Raw genomic sequence first — 11,557 nt, 5'->3', positions numbered from 1 at the left:
TTATTATTATTTTAATAAACATTAAAAACCTGTTAAAACTTGTCTGTTGTTTTATTCCTTGTTTTTATTTTTTTGGGCATGAAAAATTTAACATCTGGTTAACTGCTTTATATGACAATATGTATATGTGTTTTACGTTGTGTAATATGTGTTAGTGTCCCCCAAAATAAAGAGCAAGTACTCAAATACACATTCTTGACACGCACAAAAAAATTGCATAAAATTATGTACACTTGAAAATGGTGGTGTACCTAATGTAGTGTCTGTGTGACGTCACAGATCAAGGAGGTGGGGGTGAGGGCGGGTGTGGCACTATTCACTTTCAGTTCAGTTTTGGCCATGATTTTTCCCTAATGAACTGGCCTGTTTTTAGGTACGCTTGAAAATGGCGGCGTACTTAAAGGAGTGTCTGTGTGACGTCACAGATCAAACAGCCAATCAGAAAGTGGGGGTGAGGGCGGGTGTGGCACTTTTCACTTTCAGTTAAGCTTTAGCCATGATTTTTCCCTAATGAACTGGCCTGTTATTAGGTACACGTGAAAATGGCGGTGTACCTAATGGAGTGTCCAAATGACGTCACGGATCAAACAGCCAATCAGAAAGTGGGGGTGAGGGCGGGTGTGGCACTTTTCACTTGAACCAGGGGTGCCGACCTCCAGTCCTCAAAGGGCTGTGTTCCAACATGTTTTCCAAGTGACCCTCGTTAAGCGCACCTGCGTGAAAAGTTTTAGCTCCTTTCACGTTCTGCAGGAGCTAAAACTTTTCACGCAGGTGCACTTAACGAGGGAATCACACAGACACACCATTAGGTACACCGCCATTTTCAAGTGTACCTAATAACAGGCCACATTATTATCTTGGAAAACATGTTGGAATGCGGCCCCAAGGACTAGAGCTTGACACCTGTGACCTTTGACCAGGATATTTCCTTAATAAAGTGGCTTGTTATTAGGTACACTTGAAAATGGCGGTGTACCTAATGGAGTGTCCGTGTGATTCCCTCGTTAAGCGCACCTGCGTGAAAAGTTTTAGCTCCTGCAGAACATGAAAATGACCAAAATCTTTTCACGCAGGTGCGCTTAACGAGGGAATCACATGGACACTCCATTAGGTACACCGCCATTTTCAAGTGTACCTAATAACAGGCCACTTTATTATCTTGGAAAACTTGTTGGAACGTGACCCCGAGGACCAGAGCTTGACACCTTTGACCGTGATATTTCCCTAATAAAGTGGCCTGTTAGGTACACTTGACATGGCGGTGCACCTTCTGGAGTGTCCAAGTGACGTCACAGATCAACCAGCCAATCAGAAAGTGAGGATGCGGGTAGGTGTGGCACTTTCTGCTTGGGGATGGGGCCACCTATGTATTTACACATAAATACATGCATTTGTTCACATACGCCTACGCATACAAAGCGAGGTTCCAACTAAAAGTTAAGACGCTCACACCTGGGATCGAACCACGTTCGTACCATGCGAGCGCCCAAGTCACTAACCAGACGGCTATTTCGAACTGGCATCGCTGGGTCATCTGCACTCTTTTGTATTAGTGATGTGCATTCCAGTTTAAAGTGCACTGAATCTTTAGAATAGGTTCACTCAAAAGATTTGTTCAAAAGAATCGTTCACCGAATCGTTTGCTACACTTTCTTATTTATTCATTCATTCATTCATTTATTTTTACCTCATGTAGTGTACCTATAGAAGTGTCCATGAGGCGTGTGTGTGTGTGTGTGTGGGGGGGACGATTCCTTGAACAATTCGTTTGAATAAATCTTTTGAGTGAGCTGATTCTAAAGATTCAGTTCACTTAAAAGAACTGGAGTGCACATCACTTACGGATTAAACCAACAAAAATACATTACTGCCACCTAGTGGATGAGGTTAATATAAAACTTAAAGTGAAAATTAAAGGATGTCCCCCCAAGTCAGTTAGTGCGGATATTAACTAATGATCAGAGAGGTTTAAAGTTATGACTCATTTAGAAATTGAATTAATAGACCGAGTTATATTTTTGTTATTTGTAGAATCACTAAATGAATGAATGGGACCCCTTCCGATGCTTATAAGGCACTATAAAAATATTAACAACACTATAGATTCTCATTGTCACACACACAGCATGTTTAAATACGTAATTTATAAACATAACACATGGTTTATGTACAAGCAAAAAGTTACACATAATGCCAGTAGTGGTTTCTTGCAAATGTTCAACCGACCAAGTTTTTTCAAGCGGTGTCATTTCAGTTCATCTTTTTTTTTTATCTTCAGATGACGGCTGTCTGGTGACTTTTCCTTTAAAAATCTTGGTGACTAAAGTATGACACATGCTGAAGAGGTTTCATGAATCTCCAATGTCCAACTGCTCTTCACGCAAGGCTACCTAGTCCTTCTTCACCTCCAGTGCTGTGCTAGTGGACGGAGGGATAAGACCGGCGGCTGCTATCCTGTTTTCACTTATCAGGAAATTAAAAGTGGCACAAGCGTTGGGCTGAAAAACAAAACAGCAGGGATGGAAAGATTATTTGGTTACAAAATCTACTAATGTCTATCCACAAACGCACACATCTTAACTTCCTATATATGGTGACTAGAATTTCCTCCTAACCCTAAAGGACACCAGTACTGTTGTGCCGATCTTTACCGTGTCTTGCACCTCCACAGCGATGCCTTTGTGCTTAAGGAGAGCCAGAACGGACGGATGAATACGTTCGAGTCGTGCACCCGTGCCCAGGACGAGAATCTCTACAAAAGTAAAATAGGACACATGATGGCACAGCCTTTTAGGAGAACTTAAGTAACAAACCTGAATTGTTACCTATGTGGGGTACAATCATATGGAAAAGTGACACACTTTCTTCTGTGATATCTTCAGAATTCCCCACCTGTAAAGTATTAAATCTTTTTCATATTGACGATATTATGTATATTAGATATATTCAACAAAGAGCAAAATGATTTTAGTTCACCTTCCATTGCAGGATGGAAGGAGGGAGCACTGCGCAGGGGCCAAACACTTTGTTGCCATCAATGTTGAATCCTTGGGGGCTATAGCTGTAGATCATGCTGCCGCTTCCTGGCTCCCTCTTCATAACCGACACTGTGGTACGCTGATACATCTCGTCATCACTCGGGCCCAAACGGTGACCCCGGGACAGAAATGGACTGCAAGAAACGTGGTGACAACAGCCCAATTCCATATATCAGAACAATGCTGTAATGATGTTTCATCAGTCGCTACTTTGGGTCTATTGCAGAAAAAAATGCTCTGGATTTAATGTATTAATTTAATTTAATTAGCATGATAAAAAAAAATCTGGATTTTAGAACAACTTTCAGAAACAAATGAGGGTTTTTTGTTACCCTAAAATCGCCAAATATATAAATATATATGTTGGGTTTTGTTTTATCATTGTTGCTCATTGGGTAGTTTTATAACAACGTGAGAAGGTTCCGTAGAGGTATAACAAAATGACCTCGTTGAGTTAATTCTTCCTCCCGTGTGCCTTAAAAGCTTGATGAAATTGTTTGAATAAATACCGTTGTACCTGAGGAAACCCGGTTTTGTTCTGCAGGACAAGATTAACCTTGGTGATGATCTCTGAAGGAGGATTTTGGCACACACCACACCGGCCATGTTGACAGCAGCGGGGGACGATAATCAGTGTGGGACCGTGGCGCAGATCTGTTCCAGTATTGTGTAAGGGAAACTAATCGATCAATTCACGTTTATCAATGACGCTTTCAGCTATAAAGAACAGTCAGATAATATGGATTTCGGTTTTAATAATATAAGGACGATGTACATGTGTATGATGGACTGATGGTATGCTCATGTCCACAAATAAAACAATTCAAAAGACGAGTATGTCTGCTTTTGACTAGTAGGACTAGGGGTGTTTCTTATCTCAAAAGCACCCTCTAGCGACATTGAACGGTAATAGTCTCAGGTCAGGTGATCAGATCTGAGCTGCATTGTAAATAGACAACAGCAGGGACCCACCGGGGCAATGCTTCCTTCGTAGCCTCTTTAAAAACACTCCCCAAAGGTCACTTATTCACCCTCAGGGACTTGTTATCACCACACTAAAGGCTTCCCCTTCTGCTCGGCTTCCTTTTGTGGCTGATCAACATGTACCGCTCCCTGTACGCCTTCCGATCAGCGGAGCCCAACTCACTGCACTTCGCGGCCGGAGAGAGCTTCCTAATCCTGGAGAGGAGCAACAAACACTGGTGGTTGGGCTCACGCTGCAGCTCGGGGGAGACCGGCTATATCCCCTCCTCGTACATCGAAAAGGTTCAGGTAAATCCTCCGTCCCCATCGTCAGGAGAAATCTGGTGAATGGAGAAAAGATGCCCTGGCGTACTGGATCGTTCCTGGGAGGGGTTGGGATCCATCGGGACTACTTTTTGAGGCGGCTATGATCATAAATGCGCAGTAAAATTGAAATGGTTATACATCTGCCTATTATAAATAAATATCACTCCAAGAGTACAACATTTGAAATAAAGTGGAGGAAGACGTGCAGTATTATTTACAGACTAGTAGGTAATATGCATGTATAGGTAATAAATGGTGGGATTAATTGGAAACATGTAATATTTGTAAAATGTGGGGAAATAGGTCAAACTTTTGCTGTGCTTCTTGCCATTATTATTGATGCCCCTATTAGATACCACAAGTCTGCTTTAAAATTGGTTGCATTTAAAAGTGCCACAAAATATAATTAAATAACTGAAAACAAAGAGTTAGAAAAGATTAAGAACTTTTAAGAACTACTGTTTGTTTCCTCTCACACCAAGTCAACTGGGATTGGCTCCAGCCCAGCCGCACCTCTAACAGGGCAAGGAATGTAAAAAATGGATGACTGTAACATTTAATTCATCATTTCATCTGTATATCTCAGCCGAGTAGCCTCCTTTTCCTAATTTTTCATGTTTTCCATACAATCGGTCCCTCCCACATGTGCGGTGTGCCAGGGATGCACTCATCAGTGAACGAGTCCCGGCATGCGACCTGCACCACTCAGGAATGAATGCTTCCGCCACATTGGCTTCAATGAGCTCCAACTGGGAGTCTTGCTGAGCATGTGTGACCCAGGCTGAAAGGCTGCTTTTTGTTAGATAACCGACCCAGTTTCTCTTTCCTCCAGTCTCAAACAAACTCACACATGCACAGTACATAGCCATCGGCAATAATTTTGCTCCGTTGTGTTTAAAGTTTTATGCAAGCATGAGTAAATATTTAATTCCTACAGCTCCTCATTTTCTTTGTTTTTCTTTCTGTTGACCAGGCTCCAGAGCAGGATGAAGTGTTGCAGTCCATTGACAGAGCCATTGAAGGTATCCACAACGTTGCCTTAAAGAATGGAGGCAAATATAATCTGGAACAGCGGGATGTTCTCCAGTGAGTAGAAATTTCCATTTCCTTCAGTTGCATGCGCTTGTTTAGAAATAGGACATTCCGGACGATGCCATAATGTCAAGGAAAGAAACTGAGAATGTGACATCACTAAAAGAAACGCAACAGGTTAAGGATAAGGTTAATTTGCTTATTCTTAAAATACATTTCTAATGAGAAATAATGTGAATTGAAATAATCCCTTCCAGTATTGACCCTTTAGTCCATAGTACAAAAGTGGCTATAAAAAGTCTACATACCCCTGCTCAAGGTATTTGCGACATTAAAAATAAGACCCAACATAAAACATTTCACTCCATTGATGTGACTTATAACCTGTGGAACTCAATTGAAAACAAAAATATATCTTTTAGAGAGAGGGGTAGTACAAATAAACAAAAGTGCACATCTTCTGTTGTAGAAAGTTGATCCATCACAGAAAGGAGACACTTGCACGGCGGAGCATATCAGCACACTCGCAAGGTCTCCCAGCATCCAACAGTGAAATCTCTCTCAGCCAAACTCCTCCGCTGCCCAATGGCCTTCATCGAGACCACGGAAGACAGGGAGGTGTCCCCTTATCGGGAAGCATGGACAACATGCGTGGAGAGCCGGGTTTCTATCAGGTGACATGAATGTTGCTGTTTTGTTATGGTTGCTCTTTCACAAAAGCGGATGTTGACATCATGTTACAATGTTTCTGGAGAATTACAAAAACAAAAAAACAGCATATTAAACAAACAACAGGAGTCCTAGTCGATATCAACATGCAATACTTGATTTCAAATAATCCCTTGTGCACAATTCTGAGGAAATCACAATGTCCCATCACTACCTGGTTCAATGTATTTGCAACCATGTTTGTTTAAATATATTACTGAATTCCCACTTTTGTGTTTGTTCACACTCGCCCGCATCCCTCCATGCAGGTGCCCCCGCAGCCTCGCCGCGCGGCTCCAATCACGCCGCCCCCTCCTGAGAAACAACGCAACAGCCGGCGTCCAGGTCAGTAGGCGGCGGCATGGATTTGTCACCGGCGATCGTATTAGAATAATCAGGATGAGTCCTGCTGAAAATGTTTTAAAATAAATGCAGGACGTTTGCTGTATAATTTGAGATGTAGTTTGATACATGTAAAATGCTCTTATATATTCATGATTTATTTTTATTATTTTATGATATATATTTTTTTCTTATATTTATTTATATTGATTGTACTTCTGCCTAATTGGAGCTAGCTCTCTCTCGCCTTTTTCTGCAGAGCCAGACATCCCTTCCAGATTAACTTCTCTCCCGCCGTCCCCGGTCCCATCCCTTACAATCAGCAGCACCTCTTTAGAGTCTGCGTCGTCCTCCGACGTCAGCCTCCCAAGTGTTTCCAGCACACCACCTCCCCCTATACCGTCCCGCGTCAAGCCCGCCGCAGCTCCATCCGAGCCCACTGTTCAGTCAGCCCCGGCCAAGAAGAGCCCGGCCCCGCAGCCCCCACAGACCCCGCAGACCCCCGTGACAGAGGAAGAGGCTCCGGAGAGCGAGTGGCCGGTCGCCCCGCCGCCGATGGATGAAAACAGCCCCGCTTCCGCCGAGCCGGTTCCCCCGACCATCGGTGCCGAGCTGATCGAACTGGTGCGGAAGAACACGGGCTTAAGTTACGAGCTGTCGCGAGTGGCCGTCGGGGTGGTGGTGGGCCACCTGCAGACCACCCTGCCTCATTCCTCCTCCGCCCTGGAACATGTTCTCCTGTCGCTGGTGGAGAGCAAGGTTAGACGTGTTTTCTTTGTGCCACGTGGGCTCAAAAGAGAACGCCGCGGCCGTTTAGAATGTCAGCTGAAGCTGCTTTTAGCTGGGAGAATGTCGGGGGGGCGTTTATCATGTCAGTCACTCGTTTCCTGTGTCGAACTTGATACATGAAACGCTTGACCTCCACCAAGGCTTAAACATTTGTCACCTGTGGTTCCAAGGGAACAAGATGTTACGAGATCGTACATACCCACAACACATTACAACTCGATCTTATGACATTTGATATCTAAACATATTAAGAATACATTTACTTTAGCCATACGAATCTGAGTTGTTCTTTGCAGATGATAAAGAATATATGCAGTTTAGTATTGTTATATTTTCTGTCTACATGTGTTGCCCCAACATTTGGATTCAAGTATCTCATCATTTCATCACTACTTTTTGTTCTCTGGTGATTTACGTTGTTTGTTAGCATTAAGCTAAATGGACATTGAAAAGCCAATGTTAGGTTGTTATAACCACACAACATCTAGTGGATATCCACATCATGGGACCATATCTGATATCCGTGCAGGATCTCGGCGCTGCCCTGCCACGAGGTCAGCTGTGTCACGACGAGCAGCGGCTGGAAGTCATCTTCGGGGACTTGACCCGCCACCGGGATGACTCCCAGCAACGCAGTTGGGCGCTCCACGAAGACCACGCCCTCATTGCGTGCTACCTCGAGGAGCTCCTCAAGATACTGGTAAAACGGATGAACAAAACTAATAATGTAACTAATGATAATTTTAATAACCAATTTATTTTTGGCGATTGTTTTTTTATGCATTGATTAATCTGTAATCGGTAATATATATTTTATAAAACCACTTCTTAAAAAACAGAAAATTATTTCAAATTGATAGAGCAGAGATGGTGTTTTCCTGGTGAAGTGTAGTGCCCCGGCAAAGCTAGTTCACTGTTGACACAATTACTATTCCTCGCACAGCGTAATGAAAGCGTTTCAGTCGGATGAATATATAATCCGCACACAGCACTCCGATCCAGATCCTGCCGGAAATACCAGACATGTCTGATGGGATCAGACAGGCCAGTTCACAGATCCGACCATGTTATTAAAGACTGACTCAGTCAACTTGACAGCCTGCCAAATCTTTTAGGTTGGCATTTTCCCTACCGACTAAAACCCCCAATCAAGCTGGGCCGCTCAGATGAGCTTTTTATGCACCCAAAGATCCCCCGGTGTGTTCAGGGACGGCATCCAGGGAATAGATTACAGAGGAAAGGGAAGAAAGGGCTATGTATTATTGTTGATACAAATAAGCCTTGTGTCTGTTTTTTAGACTGATGCAGATCCTGAAGTGTGTAAGAGGATGTGCAAGTCCGACAATTATGAGAATGTGCTCTCCCTGGTTTCCTATTATCAGATGGTAAGGATACTGTTTTAAAAATCATCTTTGAGAACCATGAGTGAAAAATTGGTCGTCACGGTCGCTATCACATGACCCGTGCAGGAGCTTCGTGTGTCTTTACGGCTGCTGCTGCTCAAAGTGTTTGGCGCCATGTGTAGCTTGGATGCTTCTCTTATCTCCACCCTCCTCAACTCCATCCTCCCTATGGAACTCGCCAGGGACTTACAAACCGACACACAAGGTGGGTGATTCTTTTTTGGGTGATTCGTAGGATCCGGATATTCATCGCTCTTGTGTGTTGTCTGTTTGTTGCTCAGAGCACCAGAAGATGTGTTACACAGCCTTGGTACTCACTATGATTTTCTCAATGGGGGAACAGGTGCCATATCACCACTATGGTAAGACTCTTGGTCATGAGTAAATGACAAGAAGATTATTTAGTATTTACTGTGACCCCACATTTACAATACCATAGCATTGGTCACATACAAAGTTAAAAATGTATCGTACATGCCTGCTGTCATTTTGACATGGTCCTCTCCTCTCCTCTCCCTCACCGCATTCAGAACACTTAAACGGCGACTTTGTTCTGTTCCTGCTGGATGTGGTAGAGGACGGACATCCCTCCGACCCAACTGAGCAGCTGCCCGATCTCTTCCTCAACCTGCTGCTGGCCTTCAACCTGCACCACACAGGTGACCGTGAAACACAACGCTCAGTGCATGAGTTCACACCGTTTACATACTATCACATCTACACAGCCCACAGAACAGATCGGGGGTTTACCTCTCGACTTTACTCTGACTCATTTCCCGGCATGTCTTTGTCACGTAGCGCCGAGCAACAACATCATCATGCAACAGCTGAGGAAGAAGAACGTCAAGATTCTGACCGAGAAAGTGCTGCTGCTTCTCAACCGAGGAGGTGCCTGATTGTTGCACACGCATCCGTCCTCCTGTCTTACGCATCTCCGTCACTGTATGTTCACTCCTCCGCAGACGACCCCGTGTGTATGTTCAAGCACTTGCCGCCCGCACCGCACGCCGTGCTCAAGTTCCTGCAGGATGTTTTAGCCAGTCGAGAGACGGCGGATATCTTTTACCGTACTGACATGATGGTGATGATTGACATAGCGGTGCGGCAGATCTCTGACCTTTCACCTGGAGACAAGGTGAGCAAGGGAATCACTTATGTTTAGGATCACTTTGATGATTACCTGGCCTGCTTGTATCAAAATTAGTTATAGGAAGATGAAGCTTCAAATTTGCTTCATGAACCAGTTTTTATAATTTTTGACTCCACGAGATGGCACTAAAATGAAGGGGTTTAAGAAATGGTATTTCCCTGTAAAAATTTCCATGTAAATAGTTTCCACTACTTTTCTCTTCTTCACTATCTCCATCCAAAGCTCCGCATGGAGTACCTCTCCCTCATGCACTCCATCATGCGCTCGACGGATTACCTGGAGCACCAGCACCGGCTCTCAGACCTGCAGGGGGCGTTGCAAAGGATTCTCAGGGAGGAGGAAGACCCCGGGGAAGATGAAGGGAGCGCGACGGCCAAACAGATGGATAAGCTTATTGTGCAGCAGATCTACAAGGAGTTCCCGCAGATCAGCATGGGTCAATACTGACCATCGCAGTATCACCAGGGCTGCCACCAAAAGTCAAGTACTACATTCTAGGGCCCTATTCAGTATCACGCATATCACACACTGTAGTCCACTACAGAGAGGTGCAGTAGAGAAAAGTGATGCCCTGAATGCAGAGAGACGCAATCACTTATATGCCAGTGTTTCCTTGGACTTGTTGTCCACTGCTGCAGCATGCATGGGATGTGGTAGAATTGATATATTTTCTTTGAGAATGGTGTGTTTTGATGATTGAATGAGGGGGAAAACATGACAAATGCACAAAAACAGCGAGGTAAGAGCTTGAGATACCGAAATAGAGGCCAAAATAACATGCTGTTTGACTTGTAAGCAATAATTAGCCTCAATAAATGCGTAGTTTTCTTCTATTAACGTATCAGAAAAAAAGTAGGTCATTCTAACCAAAATGCACTCAAGTTTCAACCAGTTGCAATAGTGCCATGTAATTACAATGTACTCAGAGCAGTATTTTCCTTACAACGTATATTAAAACTGACTGCATACTTTACCCAACCCAACCCCAAGGCACTTCATTATTTCAAACGCCATTGAAATAAAGAACAGGATAAACAGGTTGAGTGCTCTTAACAAATTTGCTTTTAGCAAAGTAACTTGTCTTGTGTGCTGATTTATACAAAGCTTCTCAAGCATCAGGGTCAGTGACTTCATAGCTTAAGAAAATACAGCGTATTAATCCACAATGCAATTCACCTGCAATGGAGCTTTGTAGCTTTAGCTGATGTTCTGCAGTTATTGTCTTGAGAAAATGCTGCTGCGTTTCATTTAGTATCTACTGAAATTCATATCTAATAATTTAACAGAAAGAAATATTCTTGATTTATTTAGATTGTGTTGTCATTGGTTGTGTCCTCTCATATTACATGTTAATAGATGTCTGTGACATAGTTTATTTGCCTGGAAATATCTCTTAAACGCTAAACATAATCCTGAAGTGATATCTGATATTTTTTTGTATTGTGTTCCGAGATCTGTTCATCAGTTGTGTGTTTGTTTACAGCCATCGTGAGAGAGAACATCTCCCCTTCCTTAACTAAAATATCATTCTAAAAGAAACTAATAAAGTTATTTTTAAAAGTGAAAGTTGTTGGAATAGTCATGTTTTTTTTAAATACATCCATAAAGGTCTAATGTTCTAATTTAAGATATATAGTTTAAATCACAAACATGAACAACAATAAGAATTGGGGTGTAAAAAATAGATTTGTTTTCGTGGCCTCATTTAGAAATCCCTATAATAATTTGCAATAGGCCTACAATCATTTTAATTGTAATAATTACAGTATTGCATTCTATTTGCATTCCTTTGGTTACTGAATGAA

At 42.9% G+C, this 11,557-nt stretch overlaps 2 protein-coding genes across 2 annotated transcripts; one reads left to right on the top strand and one right to left on the bottom strand.

Annotated features, from left to right (window-relative positions):
• Positions 1 to 2,110: 2,110 nt before the first annotated feature.
• Positions 2,111 to 3,714, bottom strand: ndufaf3 (NADH:ubiquinone oxidoreductase complex assembly factor). Its single transcript, XM_088388834.1, has 5 exons — positions 3,556 to 3,714; positions 2,977 to 3,172; positions 2,826 to 2,892; positions 2,652 to 2,752; positions 2,111 to 2,498 (listed from the first exon to the last, which is right to left on the bottom strand). The coding sequence occupies exons 1-5, from the start codon at positions 3,642 to 3,644 to the stop codon at positions 2,391 to 2,393; spliced, it is 561 nt and encodes a 186-aa protein (XP_088244960.1). The 5' UTR covers positions 3,645 to 3,714; the 3' UTR covers positions 2,111 to 2,390.
• A 226-nt stretch (positions 3,715 to 3,940) lies between these two features.
• Positions 3,941 to 11,318, top strand: nckipsd (NCK interacting protein with SH3 domain). Its single transcript, XM_088388829.1, has 13 exons — positions 3,941 to 4,310; positions 5,302 to 5,414; positions 5,830 to 6,034; positions 6,338 to 6,413; positions 6,670 to 7,169; positions 7,729 to 7,899; positions 8,498 to 8,584; positions 8,669 to 8,807; positions 8,884 to 8,964; positions 9,133 to 9,261; positions 9,401 to 9,490; positions 9,565 to 9,737; positions 9,975 to 11,318. Exons 1-13 carry the CDS (start codon positions 4,140 to 4,142, stop codon positions 10,197 to 10,199), a joined length of 2,160 nt encoding a protein of 719 aa, XP_088244955.1. The 5' UTR covers positions 3,941 to 4,139; the 3' UTR covers positions 10,200 to 11,318.
• The last annotated feature ends 239 nt before the right edge of the window (positions 11,319 to 11,557 follow it).

This window comes from Syngnathus floridae, chromosome 11, assembly GCF_059516105.1.
Source record: "Syngnathus floridae isolate MCC-2025c chromosome 11, RoL_Sflo_1.0, whole genome shotgun sequence".
NCBI classification, from domain to species: Eukaryota; Metazoa; Chordata; class Actinopteri; order Syngnathiformes; family Syngnathidae; genus Syngnathus; species Syngnathus floridae.
Note: the sequence above shows the minus strand (reverse complement) of the source record. Positions and strands in the feature narration are given on the sequence as shown.